At 45.6% G+C, this 21,484-nt stretch overlaps 1 protein-coding gene across 1 annotated transcript in view; it reads left to right on the top strand.

Moving 5' to 3' along the window:
- ndnf (neuron-derived neurotrophic factor) overlaps positions 1 to 10,352 on the top strand; it is a 40,796-nt gene extending 30,444 nt beyond the window's left edge. Inside the window, exons 3-4 of the mRNA XM_072496198.1 lie at positions 3,624 to 3,748; positions 8,446 to 10,352. Coding sequence (XP_072352299.1) covers positions 3,624 to 3,748; positions 8,446 to 9,848 — 1,528 coding nt within the window. The 3' untranslated portion in view covers positions 9,849 to 10,352. The remainder of the gene's footprint in view (positions 1 to 3,623; positions 3,749 to 8,445) is intronic.
- The last annotated feature ends 11,132 nt before the right edge of the window (positions 10,353 to 21,484 follow it).

Here is a 21,484-nt window from a genome sequence, read left to right as displayed (position 1 = left end):
CAGACCTGCGGAAGACAGTGGAGAATCATTTCAGCTGCTGTGAGCCAATGTGCGCTCAGTTTGAAAAATGGAGTGGAAAAGAAATCAGTTATGATTTGACAAGGAACCAACTGTAGTAAGTTGATTGGCCAGTAAGTGTTTGATATAAGGTACAGTATGTTAATAGCCAGTTTAGGACACCAGAGCTATGGAAGATCGAAAATAAAAAGAATTCAACTTTAAAATAAAAACCTAAAATGGTACGAGCAATAATCACAGTAAATTGTAGTATACATAGGAATTATTCAAAGTTAATTCAGAAAGTGATTAAACTATGAATGACATTAATAGGATTCAGAAAGAGGTTCTGTATAGGGAGTACGAGCAGCTTAGGGCTAAATTAAAAAGCAGAAGGTCAAAGGTAATAATCTCTGGTTTATTACCGGAGCCACTGGCAAATTAGCGTAGTGCAAATATGATTAGAGAGATGGACGTGTGACTCAAAGACTGGTGTGGAAGAAATGTGTTCCCATTCCTGGGACTGTGCCAATGCTACAGAAAGCAGGAGCAGTACTGTTGGAATGGGCTTCACCTAAAGCACATTGCGACCAGTGATCTGGCAGGTCATCAGAGGGCTTTGAACTAAATAGTGGGGGGAAGGGATCATGTGAGAGGAGATATGGTAAACCAATGAGGTAATAACGTTCTGTAACAAGTTGGATACTGATAACCAGTGTGCGGCATGAACAAGTGTGGCCTACCTGCTGTGCCTGCTCTTGCTTGCCGCTACTCATATATAGAGCTGCCAGTCTCCGACTGCCAGCAGCGCTATGAGGAGGAAGATCCTCCTGGAGATGGACCAAAGTCCTGCCTCATACTAATAAAAGGGCCTTCGCCCCCCAAAAAGTAAAGTGAGCCAGCGAAATAGAGGTGTGATAGGCCCAGATATTTCTGCTGGGGCGTGATGAGCGTGCCCTCAGTATGAAATCCAGCCTTGCACATTAAAATCAACAATAATCCCAGATCCTACACATAATCACACAACTGAACCTGATTATAGTACTGAATAAAGAATCAACAAAAAAGATTGCCTGTGAGTGCCATGTATTTTGTTACTGAATTATAGCACAAATAGAAACTATAACAACGCCAACTTGTATTTATATAGTTGCTTGCAAAATGATGCAGTGTGCTTCACAGGAGTGTAATCAGGCAAAAATGGATGCCAAGACAAGGTAGCTATTCAGAGGGTTTGGAAAGCTACTTCAGAAGAGTGGGTTTTAAAGAGGATGATAAAAGAGGACTGTGCTGTAGAGAGGTAGAGGGGTTTGGGGAGGGAGTTCCAGGGTGGAGTGTCTAGACAGCAAACAACTAAAGTCTAGACTAGTAGACATGAAGACATGCAGCTAAACTTTGAAATTAATGTCTCATTATGATTTCAAAACAAGCCAACTGCAGTCTGATACTAAATGTCATTATGCAATCAGCGCTATGTGATAGGTTTTGCTTCTGCTGGCAGACTTAGGGCTGACATTGAACCAGCAGGTCTCCAGGGGATTTTATGTGACCTTCTTCCAATAATTTAAGAGCACATGAGAATGAATGATAATTTTTTGCCATTGGACACTTAACTCACTGCAGGCTCCAGTGGTCGAGAATTGTTACTGCGTAAGAATAGTACGGAATAGATGTACTTCAGTGCATGTGAACTTGATTGCTTTGCATTAACATGAGAGTGGATCAGTATTTCTATAAATTGCATCAGAATCAATTAATATTTGGTTAAAAAATAATTTGCTAGCTTACTATTTAATATTTCTGTCCATTTCAGAACAACATATCTAAAACATATGTAATATCATATCCTAAATACTAGTGTGGTATTAGAACTGGAAGACTGACATGAACGTCTCGGTCTAGTTGCTGCATGAATAATGCCACGAGATGAGGAGACCACTAAATTGCCTCCATCTCAACAAGGCATTCGACTGTGTGAGCAGAGGTGGTCTATTTACATTGCTGGAGAAACCTGGCTGGCCGCCGAAGATTTTCAATGTGATCTGCTGTTTCCATGACAATATGATGGTTAAGGTCAGCAATGATGGAGCAATATTGGAACCTTTTGAGATCTGCAATAGGTTGAATAGGGTTGTGTTCTGGCACTGACACACTTTGGCATATTCTTCATTTTGCCACTGTCATGTGCCTTCAGGTCGTGTACAGAGGGTGTCTACCTACACACCAGAACTGATGGATACCTGTTCCTAAGATTCAAGAAAGAGGTATGCCAAGCCCTCTTCTGAGAGTTGCTCTGCATGGACGATGCTGTACTAACATTCCACACGGTAGAACACCTACAGCAGCAAATGGATGCCTGTAAAGAGTCTGGTTTGACCATCAACATCAGGAAGACAAATGTCATGGTCTATGACATTGCCAAACCACCACCTATCAGCATTGAAATGTGACGATGGAAGGTATTGAAAGCTTCACATATCCAAGCTCCATAATCGCCAGAAATCTGCCACTTGATCAACATAAGCTACACAAAAGCTGGAATTGTTGTGTGCAAGCTGAGTAAGACTGTGTAGAACAACAGCAATCTGACTGAGAACAAAAATCTGTGAGTCTATCAAGCCTGCATCCTCAGTTCATCCCTCTATTATGGTGAGACCTGAACAACATACACTAGATAGGAGAGAAGAATGAATGGTTTACACCTTGGCTATCTCAGACATATCTTCTACATGTCTTCCAGGATAAAAGCACCAACTGAGAGTTCCTGGAGTATGATAATTCCATCAACATATACTCATTGCTAAACCATAGATGTCTTTGCTGACTTGGCCATATTCACCTGATTGATGATGGCTATAGACCCAAAGGCCTCCTCTATGATGAATTGGCCACTGGATCATGACCACCTGGACATCAATACCTCCACTTCAAGGACATATAGCAAGCAAGATATGACAATGGCAGATATTAACACTGTCGTTAACAGCTGTGACAGTCGCTAACAGCTGTGACCTCTGGTGGCTGACAGTTTGGAAGAGCATTGGAAGAAATGAGCAGTAATTAAAAGCTCAGTTGGCCGAGAAGTGGGCCCAGATGAAACAGAGGTCAGCAAATTGTGTACCTTCCAGTCCACAGTTTTCCTCTGCAGCAGTTATGCTAGATACTGCCATATTAGAGGAGGACCCTTGAGCCATACCAGGAGATGCTTAACACAGAGTTGACCACAGCAGCTCAAACCTTTGTCTTTCAAGATGGAAGGCTCCCATAGGTTTCAATAATCCTTTTAAATTTATGGTGTATAATGGGCAATATTGAATTAGCCACCCATGACACTGAACTTTCTTTTTTATGGAAGTCACTGTAACGGAAGTTTAGGTGGGTTATAGAATGGGCTGTCAATTCCCTATCATCCATTTTACATCATCATCCAAAGTCAAAATTACTAACTAACCACCTTGGTTCAACTGATTAACCAAATCACTCTCACTTCACAATCACAGTTTATGAATGTAATCTATGCAATAAATGTATTTCCATATAAGAGTACACTTGCTACTATGTTTTTATATCTATTTTCATCCAACAATAGCTCAAACAACTTACCTGCTCATATAATACACTTACAGATATTACTTTGTTGTTGAAGAAGACAATACACCCTTGTCGATTACCATGACACCGTGCGATGCACCCTTAGAATGGAAACTAACTCTTCAAGAGCTACCCGAGGAGTCAAGTGGAGAAGGTTCTGGTAAGGCAGTGATAAATGAACAAAACATATTTCCTTAGGATGATAATTAAAAGATCAAAGCATTTTGCATGAAATCAAACTACCATATCATCAAATTGAGGTGAACAGAGTTCAGTGTGATATATTCTTATATAAAACAAGATCTCACGTGTATACACCATTACCTTTTTACAATGTCCTGAGTTAAGGTAGAACTGTAGCCGATAGGAAGCAGCCTTTTGTGTTCCTCATCCAGTAGTATGATGTTTTGGAGCCTATATATAATTTGACAAAATATGTAACAAACTTCCTGCACATGATAAGACCACACATGGAATACAGTGTTCAGTTCTGGTCACCCTATTATAGGAAAGATATTGTTGAACTAGAAAAAGTGCAGAAGAGATTTACGAGGATGGTACCAGGACTTGATGGTCTGAGTTATTAGGAGAGGCTGGATAGGCTGGCACTTTTTTCCCTGGTATGTAGAAGGCTTAGTGGTGATCTTATAGAGGTCTATAAAATAATGAGGAGCATAGATAAGGTAGATAGTCAACATCTTTTCCCAAAGGTAGAGGAGTCTAGAACTAGAGGGCGTAGGTTTAAGGTGAGAGGGGGGGGGGTTTAAGACCAGAGGGGAAATTGTTCTGCATAGAGGGTGGTGAGCATCTGGAATGGGCTGCCACAGGCAGTGGTAGAGGCGGTTACAATTTTTTCCTTTACAAAACAGTTAGACAGTTACATGGGCAGGGTGGGTATAGAGGGATATGGGCCAAATGCAGGCAGGTGGGACCAGCTTAGTGATAGAAACTGGGCGGCATGGACAAGCTGGGCCAAAAGGCCTGTTTCCATGCTGTAAACATCTATGACTCAATGACAAATCTATCCTGAGTTCAAAACAAATCAGTGAATCAGACTTGTGGGCAACAATATGATAGAAAACCTATCATAAATTCAATAAGTTATATTTCTGTGATAAATAAATACTTTCAAGGTTGTAGATCATACAATATAAAATGGCTTGAATAATTTCCATAGCATAAGCTGAAGTAGGTAGATAAGATTTATGTGGCCATTTGCCTGTTACATTTCTGAGGGGGAAAATTCAATTTTGGGCCACCCAGTGCAACTCACTGGTGGGCCAAAGAATTTCTCCCAAGTTCAATACTGAGCTCGCCTGCAGGTAGGTCCAGAGGATGGGGAACTTCCAATTTAGCAGCCTCTTACTTTCAGGGGGTAATTGTGCAAGAGAGAATGTGAGTCGAAATTCGTTCTTCCTGCCTTCATTTCTTTGCCCAAATTACATGCAAAGAGAGCTTGAATTTCTCCCCCTGCTCTGTGATGTACAGACTGCTCATAAATTTAGCCTCTGCAACCCTAACAGAAAAAAAGATCCATTTACTAAAGTCAATTTATGTACACATGATATAGGTAACAAGAGCAATAATTTAATGTCTGCAGAATGGAAACACAGTGTGGCATAATTCCATTCATGTTAAGGAGAAGTAATTTTTCCCAATTTATTCCTGCCTGCTGTATGGTGAGAATCCAACTTCTTAACTTTTAAACCAATAATTAGACTTTTACCATGAAACGTCTACAGCAGGGAACTATTAAGGTATCATTATAACCTGTATTTTATCCATGTTGCCTCCCATGCTGCGGAATGTCTACTTGGATAGGAGCCCAGTACAAACAACATTTCAAATTTAACTGCAATACTGCCCTTTTATAAATACGTACATCTTAGTTGCAGAAGGGAAACCAGTAGCATATATAAATATTTCTATAGTGCTGTGAACATTACCACAAAGCATGCACAACCTTGAGCTATCTAAATAAACTCGCAGGACAATCTGACAAACATTCCAAAATGCAATTTTCCCTCTGATATTGTGCTTAGAAATCATGTCAATACTCATCACAATACTTGACACTGGACTACATATTTTGAAGTCTAGGTTCACGAGAACTTGCATTACAAAAAGCGTTTGGAGCTACAAGTTTCAATAGTTCTTGTTCTTTTTTCGACATGTGGTTTCAATCTTGTTCCGAAATGAAACATTTATTTCTGCTGCAGCTAGTGCATTATTGTGGTTACAGTGAATGTGACAACAATTTCCATTCTGGAATATGGAGCAGATCATTAATTAAACTAGAGAATGTAAAACAAGTGCTTCTGGGTCTCCTTTCTAGAAAATAACTTTCTGAATCTCACTGTCCATTAGTGAAACATTAGTGAAATATAGTAATGTTATTTGTTACCTGTTCTATAAAATCTTCAAAATTAAATTTGAATTTATTTCCTGCCTGGGTTGTTGCAGCTTTGCCATTGGTGGGTCTAGCTGCAACTCAAAGCTTTTTCCTTTCTTTTAATCGATGCCAGTCTGAAAACAGATCTAGAGTCACCCAAACACAGTTAACTTTTACCAAGTTAAGTGTGCAGATTCTGGATTGACTCTTAGGCTAGTTGACGATGCATGCCTCCTTGTAAGAAATGGAGCCACTCTGGGGGTGTTCCTCAACACCAAGATCGCCAGAGGAGTTCTGGAGGAAAGGAGGAAAAGAAAAGAATCAGTTTTTCTTCTTTTTTTTTTGTTCACTCTTTTATGTTGCTTCCTTATGAATTTAATCTGTAATTGACTTTACAGCCGGTGGCCAGTCAGTGAAAATATTAGTATTCACTTTGTCACCAATTACTGGACATAAAAAGTTAACTTTAGATTTGTGGAAAACAATTTTGCTATATTAAAGAATGCTAGAGAATCATGATTTATTTATGGATCATATTGGATAAGTATAGTGGTGTACCTTTCATGAAATGAGGTACTTAAATCATATCTACCTAGGCGACTTTAATGTTAGTCCAATCAGTGGCCAAACATCAAAGGAAAGAAGGGAACATTTCCATTTATGCAGTGTTTGTTATTGTCTCAGGACACCCCAAAAGTTAGGAGACTCCTTGAAATTCAGTAAGTAAGTGCAATTAACAGAAACCTGCCATGAAATTTCATTTGACCTGGGGTGTGGTCACTTTTGGGGGGGATGTGCTGGCATCCAGCACAATGCTTTTCAAATCTGCACAACAGATGGCAGGAACTCAAAATGCATTAGATGTAGTTTATGCTCCTGAAATACCTTGATCACTTGTGCTGTTATTGGCCAATGTAGCAGAAACTCTATCCCACTATGTTCTGATAATTTTGGGGATTTAAGTTATGTAATCATTTGTTTGAGAGTTGCATGTGAGTTTCCTGGGTCTGCTCAGTTGCCTTCCAGTTGGCACAGTTATTGGTGTAAAGCTCGTGTAAAGCAGCAGCTGAACTCCTGTGAAACTCTTGCACTCTCTTTAAAAAGACCTCATTAGCAGACTGGGAGTGTGGTAGTCTCTGTAGAGGTATTACTGTACCTGCTAATGCTGGAACACCATTGGTAGATATTGTATGTTTCCCATTGGTCAAACTGTATGGTAGCTCCACCCTGCTAGACGTGGTATAAGAGCCCGTGCCGCCCCAGCAGCCTTCTTTCTGTACCTGAGCTGCTGGAGGAAACATCTAGCCTTTAGTTGGACTACAACCTCGCTTTAGTGGTCATTGATCGTGCATCAATTTAGTAAGCTAGATTTTAAAGGATGGAGCTCCGAATCAAGCCGGAGTGTCTGCAACTCAGCCTCCATGCGGCGAACTCAGTGGCAATCTTCAAGCACTGGCTTGTGTGTTTTAAAGGATATCTCGGAACGGCCGAAAACACACCCACAGGAGAAAATGCAAGTCCTGCACTCGAGGGTGAGCCCGGAAATTTACACACTCATCGAGGAAGCGGAAGACTTCGATACAGCAATAGAGCTGCTAAAAGGACATTATATTCGCCTGGTAAACCAAGTCTACACCCGACATCTGCTAGCAACGAGGCGACAAATCCCTGGGGAATCGCTGGAAGAATTCTACCGTGCACTCCTGGCGTTGGGGAGAAACTGCAGCTGTCCACAAGTTTCGGCGAGCGACCACACAGAACTCCAAAAGAATGCTAGAGAATCATGATTTATTTATGGATCATATTGGATAAGTATAGTGGTGTACCTTTCATGAAATGAGGTACTTAAATCATATCTACCTAGGCGACTTTAATGTTAGTCCAATCAGTGGCCAAACATCAAAGGAAAGAAGGGAACATTTCCATTTATGCAGTGTTTGTTATTGTCTCAGGACACCCCAAAACACTTCACAGATGATGAATTACTTTTAAAGTGTAGTTACTATTGTTATATAGGTTAGCATGGCACCCAGCTTGCAAGCAAGGTCCTACAAACAACAATGAGATTCATGATGTGGAGATGCCGGTGCTGGATTGGAGTGGGCATAGTAAGAAGTCTCACAACACCAGGTTAAAGTCCAACAGGTTTATTTGAAATCACAAGCTTTCGGAGCGCTGCTCCTTTACTTCATCTGATGAAGAAGCAACACTCCGAGAGCTTGTGATTTCCAATACACCTGTTGGACTTTAACCTGGTGTTGTGAGGCTCCTAACAATGAGATTGATAACCAATCAGACAAAGCCTTAGTGGATGAATTTCAATGTATTACCAATGAATTACATGCGTTGCTAATAACATGTCATCTACAATAAGAGCTTTAAAAAAATTATTACCAAGTTCAATGATTCATTTGTTGAACCAGAACTGAGGTTATAAGTTCTTAACTTACTTTTTGTCTTCCCAGGAGAACCAGAACCATTGGACCAGCAGAAGAAAAGACAGCAAGTACTGAACGAACTAGGAACTGATCTGTACTCTTACAAAGGCAATGATGTTGAATCATACTTAGCATCTAATTCACCCTCTGGTTTGTACCGTTTGGAACTAATTTCAACTGAAAAAGATACAAATTTCAAGGTTTATGCGACAACCACGCCTGAGTCAGACCAGCCTTATCCTGAGCTGCCCTATGACCCACGTGTGGACGTGACAGCTCTTGGACGTACAACTGTCACTTTAGCCTGGAAACCAAGCCCTACCATCTCACAGCTGCGGCAACCCATACAATATTGTGTGATTATTAATAAAGAGCATAACTTTAAAAGTCTTTGCGCAGTGGAAGCAAAACTAAATGCTGACGATGCCTTTATGACAGCTCCCAAGCCTGGGTTCGATTTCAGTCCTTTCGATTTTGCTTACTTTGGCTTTACTGACAGTGGCCCTGGCAGAGGACGATCGACCATGGCCAAACCTGTCTCCACGCGGATATCACGACAAATGGCTGGAGCACGGAAGGTGGATCTTCAACAGATCTGCATTGGCAACAAAAACATTTTCACTGTGTCAGACCTGAAACCAGATACACAGTACTATTTTGACATTTTTGCAGTTAACACCAACTCAAACATGAGCACTGCCTATGTGGGAACCTTTGCAAAAACCAAGGAAGAGGCTAAGCAGAAGACAATTGAACTAAAGGACGGGAAAGTGACTGATGTATTTATTAAACGAAAAGGTGTCAAGTTCCTGAGGTTTGCTCCAGTCTCCTCCCACCAGAAGGTGATGCTTTATGTTCATTCATGTCTGGACGCGATCCAAATTCAGGTCAGGAGAGATGGGAAACTGCTGCTGTCGCAGAATATGGAAGGTGTGCGCCACTTCCAACTTCGAGGGAAACCAAAAGCCAAGTACCTCATCCGGCTGAAAGGAAATAAGAAAGGTGCTTCCATGCTCAAGATCCTAGCCACCAACAAGCCAAACAAGCAACCCTTTCCGTCTGTACCGGAAGACACACGCATTAAAGTCTTTGACAAGCTCCGTACCTGCTCCTCAATCACAGTGGCATGGCTGGGCACACAGGAGCGAAACAAGTTCTGTGTTTATAAAAAACTTGTAGAGAACAACTATAGTGAAGAGCAGAAGAAAAGGGAGCAGAACCAATGTATTGGTCCAGACACCAGAAAGAAATCTGAGAAGGTGGTCTGCAAATATTTCCATAGTCATATCCTACAGAAAGCAGTGACTACAGAGACAATCAGAGGACTACAGCCAGGCAAATCGTACCTTCTGGATGTTTATGTCATAGGACATGGGGGACACTCTGTCAAATATCAGAGTAAACTGGTCAAAACAAGGAGGTCTTGTTAGTGACTCCATGTATAGACTCAAAACTTTATTGAACTATGAACATTATTTCGCTAGATGAAAATATACAGACTGACTACTTATACAGCTGAGATGTTGCAACATGTATTTGTACTATTTAGAAAGATATCAACTTGTATATTTATGTTTACATAATTCCGTGGTTATTTGAAGAGACTGATTCCGATGCACTCAAATGGCACCAGGCCTTTGCAGTTGCATGACTGCAAGTCCTTTGTCACACCTGACTTTGAATAAAAATGGTCTACAGTGGCAGGAGATCACTCAAATACTGTCAGTTTTTGGACCTCTACACTGCATGAACTGCATCTAAATTATTTCATCCTCAAAGCCGCTGCAAATTAGCTGCCCTGTTAATCGTACATGCAATATAGGACATAGGAAACCTGTAAATTATTTTATAAGAATAAAGTTCAGTCTTAAATGTCTATGTTTTTATGATTGTAAACTTTAAGAATCATGCCCATTAAAATACAATTCTAACTATCTGATGATGCTCTGGATCAGTTTCTAATCAGCATCAAAAACAACTGTGTTGAAGCTTTATTTACAAGGACTCATCATACGTGCAGATTTGCTGACCTCATCAGGTGTTTTTGCATCTTGCATCACGTCTGTTTGGTGTTTCATATTTATTCTTTAATAAATCTTTAATAGTTCTTTAATAAATCTCATTAATTGTTTCTTGTGTCTTATGTAGCAGCAAATTTGAAAAGTAAACTGGAAGAATGCAATGATAAAATGGAACTTATATATGAGACAAAGCACATTGTTTGATTATGGGGTAAAACTGAAAGGTTAAGAAAATACGTTCACTAATTAAGCATGTCACTGTGATATTAGATTGGCATTCAAAACATCCAGTAACAATCCACTAAGAAATATAAGGGGCGCGATTCTCCGATGCCGCGCTGTTTGGGAGAATCGCCTGGGACGCCATTTTTTCACGCAACGCCAGTCCGACGCCCTCCCACCCAAGCGGCGAGATCGGCACTATCTAGTTCTGCGCAGCACAGTCCGGTGAATCGCCCGAGACACCCAAAATGGCGATTCTCCGCCACCCCCGCTATTCTCAGGCCCGGATGGACCGTGCGGCCTGCCCAAAATGACAGCTTCCAGCCGGCGCCATCCACACCTGGTCGCTGCTGGCGGGAACAGCGCGGGAACGCTGGGGGGGGGGGGGGCGGCCTGTGGGAGGCGAGGGGGGTTCTTTCACAGGGGTTGGACTCAAAAGGGGGTTGGCCCGCGATCGGTGCCCACCGATCGGCGGGCCAGCCTCTCTGAAGGAGGACCTCCTTTCCTCCACGTCCTGCAAGATCCATCTGACATCTTCTTGCGGGGCGGCCTCGGGGAGGACGGCAACCACGCATGCGCGGGTGACGCCAGTTAGGCGGCGGATGATGCGGCGCCGCTTTTTGCGGCGCCAATGCCCGGCGCGCGCTGACGACGCTGCTTCAGCGACATGCCCCCCCGAGTTTCTCACGGCCCCAATCTTAGCCCATTTTCGGGCCCTGAATCGGTCGAGATCGGGCCGTTTCGCGCCGTCGTGAACCTCGACGGCGTTCGCGACGGCATGGGCACTTAGTCGCGGGAGCGGAGAATCGCGCCCAAGGTACTTTTAAATAACAATAATTTCAGATAAGGTTGGTAGGAAATGGTTTAAATGAATCCCATTTAGAAAGAAAGAAGAGAACAGAAAAGAAACAAGAACATGCGTTTATACTGTGACATTGAAGTACTTAGAAAATGCCACAGAAATTCAGACAATAAAGAACAACCACTATTGTTATGTAGACAAACACAATTGCCAATTTACACACACATCGGTCGCATAAATAGAAATTAGATAAACAACAATAGCTTGCATTTATATAGCACCTTAAATGTAGTAAAATGTCCCAAGGCACTTCACAGGAGGTAATCAACCAAAAATTGACCCTAAGCCAAAGAAGTTCATATCAGGACAGCTGAGCAAATGCTTGGCCACAGGGTGTATCTCAAAGGAGGAAAGAGAGGTGAAAAGGTGGAGAGTTTCAAAAGAATTCCAGAGCACTGGAACTGGACAGCTGAAGGCATGGCCACCAATAATATTCTTTATTATTGTCACAAGTAGGCTTACATTAACACTGCAAAGAAGTTACTGTGAAAAACCCCTAGTTGCCACACTCCAGCGTATGTTCGAGTACACAGAAGGAGAATTCAGGATGTCCAATTCACCTAACAGCACGTCTTTTGGGACTTGTGGGAGGAAACTGGAGCACCCGGAGGAAACCCCCGCAGACATGGGGAGAACATGCAGACTCTGCACAGACAGTGACCCAAGCAGGAATTGAACCCGGGACCCTGGAGCTGTGAAGCAACAGTGCTAACCACTGCACTACCGTGCCGCCCAATGGTGAGGCAAAGGAAGTGGGGAGGGTGCCCAGGAAATGCATTGCTTAAAAGTATAATGGAAGAAGGTTCAATAGCACATTTCTAAGTGAAATTGAATATAGACTTGAAAAGGAAATAGTGACAGAGCTACTTGAAAGAGCATAGGAGTGGGATAATTAAATGGATTTTTAAAGAGCTGGCATAGACACAATGAATATACATGGCCACTTATTGTGCTGTGTGATCTTATGGTTCAATGATCCTAAGAGCCAGTAGTTGGAAGAATGGAAAATCGTTGATGCTGCAAGGTTGGAAGGGTTTGACAGGATTGAGGATGGGTGAGGTGATAGACGGGCAAGGATGAGAATTTTCAAATTGAAACTTTGATGGAGAGGGAGCCAATACAGTAGGTTATTGATCTTATGGGTGATGGATGCATAATAATAATCTTTATTCGTGTCACAGGTAGGCTTACATTAACACTGAAATGATGTACTGTGAAAATCCCATAGTTGTCACACTATGGCGCCTGTTTGGGTACACTGAGGGATAATTCAGAATGTCCTCATCTAACAAGCACGTCTTTTGGGACTTGTGGGTGGGAAACCAGAGTACCCAGAGGAAACCTACTCAGACACGAGGAGAACGTGCAGACTCCGCACATACAGTGACCTAAGACGGGAATCGAACCTGGGTCCCTGGCGTTGTGAAGCAACCGTGCATGTGGTTTGGCAGGAGTTAAAATATGGTAATAGAGCTTTGGATGAGGCCATTTAATCTGTTTTGAAATGCTAGATTGAGTGACAACCATGGCTCAGTTGGTAGATCTTGCGCTGAATCAGAAGACTTATTGATTCAAGTTCTATTCCACAGCTTGAGCACAAAAGTCCGAGTTGACCCAAGTGCAATACTGACTAGGTATTGCACTATTGAAGTACAATCTTTTGGATGAGTCATTAAACAGAGGCCCTATCTACCGTCTCAGTTGGATGTAATTGGTCTCATGGCACTATTTTGAAGAAGTGCATGGAAAATTACCCCTGGTGTCCTGTCAACATCCCAAAAACAGATGATCTGATCAGTAGCATCGTCATGTTTGTGGGAGTTTTCTGTGTGCAAGTTGGCTGCATATTTCCTACATTACAACAGTGACTAAACTTTAAAAGTGCTTAATTGGCTGTAAAGAGCCGCGATCTTGAAAGGTGCTATATAAATGCACATCTTTTCTTTTAAATGTTTACCAGTACTCTGCAAGGGCTTTGCTGTTTTGGATGACTACACTTACTATATTGATTGTGCATCACCTGAGTTTAAAGGGATAACAACATGCATTCTCAATTAACAGTCACTCTGTAAGTTATTATCAATATCACATGTTGGCTTGTTGATAAGAGCCAAATGACACAAATATTATATGCATTTTGAATATTTCAAAACTAGCTAGTATTTACCAGTTAAAATAATTTAATTACATATTTGCAAAGTCCTTTTGGTCAGTTTTGAGGGCTTAAAGAATGAAATATTTATTCAACATTTCATTTTGTAAGAGAACCAGTTGTTAAGTACGGAGGTGATCAACTGCAGATTAATTTAAACTCTTACTGCCAAAGCAACAGCCTGTGACTGCAACATCCTCAATTACAAAATTCCATGCAAATGGTATTTTAAACCCATCAACCTCTTGTTTCATGCAATAATTCGCCTTAAAACCAAAAATTAATGATCTGTGAGGATTGGGTTTAAATAGTCAAGACAAGAAAATGTACAAATGCCATTTAATATCTTAATTTACACAATAATTTCTCCAAACACCTGAACCAAATTGTGTATGTTACCATAAAATAGAAAGCTGTGGAAACACTTAGTAGATCAGACAGTACCTGTGGAAAGAAAGTTAGAGTTAATGGGCAGAATTTCACTGCCAAGGGGAGGTGGGCATAGGTGTGGACTTGGAGTTAAATGCCCAACATGATCCCACTCACTTCCAGGTTAGATATGGGTAGATATGCAGATGACGGGGTGCCCCCACCCAGCTGTCGATAAGTAATTAAAATATTCAAATAGATCATTAAGTTTGACTTTAACATTGCTTTACTAGCTGGTTCCCAGAGCCCTCTGCATCTCACCAAGAAGCAAAAGCATAGCGGGGAGTGATTTGTTAATTAAATTGACTTGATGGGAAGCCTTTAAAGACTGAAATTGCTAAGCAGGTGGTTAGCCACAGTGAACAGCTTCTGTTCGCAGGATCATTTCTGTCAGCCTGAAATTGCCATTTTGAGTGCCACTTTCAACTTTTTGGAGTTACTTTTAAGTGCCTTGAATTTTGCTCATCTCCAACACAATTTCCTTGCTGTCAGCTTTCACTACAGCATGGGAGCAACCTCCATGCAGTAAAGGAGAAGTAACAGGATCAACCACACAAGCAGCACCATAACAAGGGTATTAGCAACTGCAGCAGCTGTTTCCTCCAAAGCCACATAGTTTCATTCCACATGACAGGAGGAATGGACAGCGAGCTCCATCTCGAAGGACGCAATATTTTCAGCAGAGGATCGACAGAGAGTCAACCTCCTCAGCACGACCGGACAACAGCGGCCCAGTGGTTAACACTGCTGCCTCAGAGCACCAGGGACCCAGGTTCAATTCCTGCCTTGGTTGACTGTGTGGAGTTTGCACTTTCTCCCCATGTTTGCGTGTGTTTCTTCCAAGTGCTCCGGTTTCCTCCCACAGTCCGAAAATTGGCCATGCTAAATATCCCCCTAGTGTCCAGGGATGTACAGGTTAGGTTATAGAATTAGGATGGCAGGGGAGTGGACCCTCTTTATTAGGGTCAGTGCAAACTCATTGGGCCAAATGACCTTCTTAAGCACTGTAGGGATTCTATGGATTCTATAAACAGCGCCTCAGACTTTCACTGCAGGTCATTGCTAACATATGCAGCTCCTAGCACCAGACGTCTTTCCCAGAGGGCCATGTGGGCACACATTCTCTGTGGCCATCAAGGTCATCACAATGCTGAATTTCTTCACCTCCAGCTCCTTCCAGGGATCTGCTGGTGACATCTCCAGGATCTCACAATCTGCTTTCAGTGAGGCCACTCCCAGGTTACGGATGACTTGTTTTCCAAGGCTGCCAATATATGAACTTTATTACAAATGAGGTCAATAAAATCAAGAGAGCTTTCAGCTTCGCTCCCTTGGCTGGATTCCCAAAGGTGCAGAGTGTAATCAATTACTTGCATGTGACAATCCATATGCCTCAGATCAGCCATGAGTCTTCATTAATCGTAAGGGATTCCACTTACTCAATGTCCAGTTACAGGAAAAGGAAGGTGGAGATTTCCTCACATTTTCCGAGGAGGAGAGAGAGGAGAAGGAGAGCCCATATATATCCATGTTGTCTGCAGCCATACAGCTGGCTGCCTGAGAGGTATGGATGCAGCATTCTGATGCTTTCTCGGAAACATGTACCCACACCCCCAATATGCCTCATTCTAACAGTCAACAAGCCAACCATCACACTCATAGCCTTTCCTCCTCATAAACTTAAAAACTCTTACATTTCTATCTTTCTTCAGTTATGATGAAAGGTCATCGCCCTGAAATGTTAACTCGGTTTCTCTCCACAGATGCTGCCTGAACTGTTGGGTATTACCAGCATTTTCCATTTTTATTTCAGATTTTGAGCATCTGTAGTAATTTGTTTTGGTCGTAAGGAAATGGTGATTTGCAGCAACCACAATTTTTTGTGGCTAAATAATACGGGCAGCCGGACGGCAAGCACCCCATCAGCCCTCCTCATTGAGGAGGAAGTCCCACATTACGGAGCTATTGGCCAATCTGATTCGCTGATTCGCTGGCAACTCCATCAATTGCAGCAGTGTCAGGAAGGCGTCAGTGGCAGCTTCTGGGACTACAGATGCTCAGCATTACTGATCTACAAGAGAAGAGGAAGATCGTGGCTCATGGATCCCCAGAGCAGGTAGATCTGGGGTCTTCGGACAGGAATGTTTGGTCGGGGTGGGTGGGGAAGGGATTGGGGAGAGGTGGATTTAAGGCCGGGGGGGAGTGAATAGGAAGGAAGGGGGATAAACTTAAGGGGAGCCTGCCATGCGATCCACAAAAGAAAGCTCTGAAAGAGTGAACCCCCTTTTTTCTCCCCAAACATACCCTGATAATGCATTAAAAGGAGCGATTGGCTTCATAAATTGACCTTTGATTATTAATTTCAATATGGTGATGGGATGTTGTGCCCATCCTATGTTACCACCCCTGTGGCAACATGTCCACTAGGGGCAATTAAATTCAACCCTTTGGGCACAATTCTCCGGAAAGATCTCGAGCTCCCAGTGCTCGGCCCAGTGAGGCTGGAAACACTATTCAACGTTAATTGGTACACTTAGCATCTTAGAATCATAGAATTTACAGTGCAGAAGGAGGCCATTCAGCCCATCGAGTCTGCACCGGCCCGTGGAAAGAGCACCCTACCCAAGCCCACACCTCCACCCTATCCCCGTAACCCAGTAGCTCCACCCAACCATTTTGAACACTTTAGCAATTTAGCATGACCAATCCACCAAAACTGCACATCTTTGTTTGGACTGTGGGAGGAAACCGGAGCACCCGGAGGAAACCCACGCAGACACAGGGAGAACGTACAGACTCCACACAGACGGTGACCCAAGCCGGGAATCGAATCTGGGACACTGTAGCTGTGAAGCAACAGTGCTAACCACTGTGCTGCCGTGCTGCCCTCACGGGCTTCTCGCCACAAATGAAGACTCGCCAGCTGATTTGCCGGCACCGTGCTTGCCAGTCCCCTGCCAACAAGGTCGAGCAGCACTTGAGCTGCTCTTGCTCAGCCAACCCCAGCCAGCCTGCAACAAGGGCGCCGAGGACACCAGCCCAAGATTCGGGGACACTAACCTGGGGAGGCTGCTAGATGCTGTGGAGGCCAGGAGGGATGTCCTGATCCACCGAGGGTCCAGGAGGGTTAGGCATAAGGCAGCCAGTGCAGCCTGGGACAGGGGTGGCGGTGGCTGTGAGCACCGGGAGTGTGACCAGGACTGGCCTCCAGTGCAGGAAAAAGGTCAACAACCTAAACCAGGCAGCATAAGTGAGTAGACACCAATGGCCTCCCCCTCTCCTGAGACCTTTCTGCCCGCATGGGAGCAGAAAACACCCTCCCCCTTCAACCACCCCAACCCTTCCTCCAACCCCTTCCCCTCAACCCCTCCTTCACACACGCCCTCCCACCACTGTGGCCCACATGTGTGGCTAAAGATGCCATCTGTGTCCCCTCAGGAACTGTTCTCCCACAATTGCCGGGAGAGGGCCCAGACTGGCGGTGACGTGCCAGACATAAGAGATTCTCCGATAACGGGGCTAAGTGTGACACCATCGTAAATACCGGCGCGTTTTACGATGGCGTCAACGGGCCCCATAGTCGACTGATTCAGCGGCTCACAAGGGACCAGCACGGACGCCATGAGAAGCGCCCGGGGGAGTGGCCTGTGATCGCTGTCCAATGCGCGGTTCGCGTCATTGATGCGACGCCGCGGCTCCTTAAAAAAAGCAACCCCACACACAGCCGTCACAGGGAAAATGGCCGCCCGCCGTGCAGCACCAAGGATCCGGGATGGCGATTTGGACATGCTCCTGGATGCTGTAGATAAGAGGAGGGGGTCCTCTTATCTACGGACTCGGCTGCAGGACCCCAGGCGCCACTGTTCGGCGTCTGTGGAGGGAAGTGAGCACCGTTGGGCCGGTTGCCAGGACAGGCAAGTAGTGGTGAAAAAACTGCGTGACTTGGGCAGCACGGTAGCATAGTGGTTAGTACAGTTGCTTCACAGCTCCAGGGTCCCAGGTTCGATTCCTGGCTTGGGTCACTGGCTGTGTGGAGTCTGCATGTTCTCCCCGTGTCTGCGTGGGTTTCCTCCGGGTGCTCCGATTTCCTCCCACAGTCCAAAGATGTGCAGGTTAGGTGGATTGGCGATGCTAAATTGCCCTTAGTATCCGTAAAGGTTAAGTGGGGGTTATGGGGATAGGGTAGATACGTGGGCTTGAGTAGGGTGCTCTTTGTAAGGGCCGGTGCAGACACGATGGGCCAATTGGCCTCCTTCTGCACTGTAAGTTCTATGATCTATGCCCTACTCGGTGCAGCCAGGGATAGGCACCCCAGCACCAACCCTCCTATCCCCCACTCATGTGACACCGCACCCCACCTCCCCACCCAGGGGAATGGTCCAACCCCCGCCCTGACCCACATGGCTGCACCCACCCATGCCAGCCGCATTGGCTGGGTGCCCTGCGCACCTATGCCATCATAGACCCGACCGCTGGGCTACATGCGTCGGACCGCCTAACACTGTTGATGTTTGTGTGCCCCCCCCCCCCCCAGGAGAAGAACGGCCATAACCGCAGGGAGCGGGAGAAAACCGGAGGGGGTGCACCTGAATTGCACCCCTTCACCATGCACGAGCAGAGGACCGGGAGGTTGCCGATGCCGAGATCGGAGGTGCTCCAACAAGTGAGATCCCCCTTCCTGGCCGCGTCCCCTCACTCCACCCCCTCACCCCACCCCCATTTGCCTGTCTAACCATACATGCTGTCTTGTGTCTTACAGGACCAGCCGGCGATGTTCACGGCCCATCCGTAGCTTAGACGTAGAATTTGTGCATGAGTAGTGATTACTGTGGGGCGACACGGTAGCAGAGTGGTTAGCACAATTGCTTCACAGCTCCAGGGTCCCAGGTTCGATTCTGGCTTGGGTCACTGTCTGTGCGGAGTTTGCACGTTCTCCCCGTGTGTGCGTGGGTTTCCTCCGGGTTCTCCGGTTTCCTCCCACAGTCCAAAGATGTGCGGGTTAGGTGGATTGGCCATTCTAAATTGCCCATAGTGTCCAAAATTGCCCGTAGGGTGGGGTTACTGGGTTATGGGGATTAGGTGGGGTTACTGGGTTATGGGGATAGGGTGGAGGTTTGGACCTTCGGTGGGGTGCTCTTTCCAAGAGCCGGTGCAGACTCGATGGGCCGAATGGCCTCCTTCTGCACTCTAAATTCTATGTCTATGTCTATGTCTAATAAATGTGCTTTGATTTGAATCTTACTAATCGGTGTATTGGGTTATTGATCAGTACTTGAACTTGAACCTCGTGGCGGTAACATAAAGATACCTGGCGACTCGAGAGCAAAGGTAATAAAACAGAGCAATTGAACCAAGGAGAAAGTTAGCAACAGCACACAGGGGATGGACACACAGGGGACGGACACACAGAGGACAGACACACAGGGGACGGACACACAGGGGACGGACACATAGGGGACGGACACACAGAGGACGGACACACAGGGGACGGACACACAGAGGACGGACACACAGGGGACGGACACACAGGGGACGGACACACAGAGGACAGACACACAGGGGACGGACACACCGGGGACGGACACACAGAGGACGGACACACAGGGGACGGACACACAGAGGACGGACACACAGGGGACGGACACACAGGGGACGGACACACAGAGGACAGACACACAGGGGACGGACACACAGGGGACGGACACACAGAAGACGGACACACAGGGGACGGACACACAGAGGACAGACACACAGAGGACAGACACACAGGGGATGAACACACAGGGGATGGACACACAGGGGACAGACACACAGAAGACAGACACACAGGGGACGGACACACAGGGGACGGACACACAGGGGATGGACACACAGTGTCATGATATTTAGATGAACATCACAGCACATACATACACACATAATGATGAACAGATCAACGGACCAATCAACACACAAAGCACGACAGCCAATCACGGACAAGAGCATACACAGTACAAAGCAGAGAACATGACACTTCCTGGGCACTCGAGCAGGAGAGGGCTCAGGGCACAGACCTCATTGCCAGCCACTCAGAGATTCACCATGTGCTGAATACCAGGGTTTAATATGTTAATAGTTCATTGAAATAAAACTGCGTTGTACCATTCGCAACCGTGTTGGTTCGTCTGTGTGTCAGAGTACCCAACACTTCATGATACCAGGAGTGATTTGACACCTACCCACAAATCTGCCATCCTTCGCCATGGTCAACACACTGCAGCCGCTGCAAGTCGCTGGGAACCTCGGCGTAAATTGGAAGCAGTTCAAGCAGCGTTTCCAGCTCTTTCTGGAAGCCAACGAAAGAGAGAGCGTCTCGGACACCAGAAAGATCGCCATCCTCCTCACCACCGCAGGACAGCACGCCATCCATGTCTACAACTCCCTGGTGTTCGCGGAAGGCGAGGACAAATCCAAATACAAGACGGTCCTTCTCAAGCTCGACCAACACTTCAACGTTGAGGTCAACGAGAGCTTCGAGAGGTATGTCTTCCAGCAGCGCCTGCAAGGTAAGGATGAGCTCTTTTAGTCATTCCTTACCCATCTCCACATCCTCGCGCAGTCCTGCGGTTACGACACCACCTCAGAGTCCATGATCCGGGACCAGATCGTTTTTGGGGTTGCCTCGGGCACCCTACGCCAGCAGCTCTTAAAAATAAAAGGCCTCACCTTAGCCTCTGCAATCGAAGCCTATGTCCTGCACGAAAACGCGACTAGCCACTATGCCCAATTTCAGGCGACCGAATCGGCGCGGCGGGGGTCCAACGCGACCGAATCGGCGCGGCGGGGGTCCTACGCGGCCGGATCGGTGAGCCAGGTGCCCCACGAGGCCGAACGGGTCCAGGCAATCGAGTTCCTCCCGGCCCGCGGCCCGGACGACGTCGGCCATTTCGCGCGCTTTTCGGGGCCTCCCGCGCTTGTGCGCGCCAAAACCTATGGCAACACTGAGGGACGTGATGCGCAGGCGCGCCCGACGCAAGACTGAACTGCGGATGCGCAGTGGCGCAACGAACGTCATGACGTCACGACGTGCGGCAACTGTGGAGCTGCACATTTAAAGCGGCAATGTCCCGCAAGATCCCGACAATGCCTACGCTATGGCAAGGTGGGCCACTACGCTGCTTACTGTCGAGCAGCCCAACCTGTCAATCTTCCACAATTCCGACAACCTCGCAGGGACGTGCGGACCATTCAGCCTCCCCATTACGAATCGTGCCCAGGCGACATCCAGACCGGTGACACAGATGACCGAGACGCCTTCCGTGTTGCGGTCATTGATGGGAACCGAGTTAACATGATCAATCCGGGTGATGAATGGTGTACCACCCTGACGGTCAACCGATT

Source organism: Scyliorhinus torazame, chromosome 3 (genome assembly GCF_047496885.1).
Source record: "Scyliorhinus torazame isolate Kashiwa2021f chromosome 3, sScyTor2.1, whole genome shotgun sequence".
NCBI lineage: Eukaryota > Metazoa > Chordata > Chondrichthyes > Carcharhiniformes > Scyliorhinidae > Scyliorhinus > Scyliorhinus torazame.
This window is presented reverse-complemented; position numbering and strand designations above follow the sequence as displayed.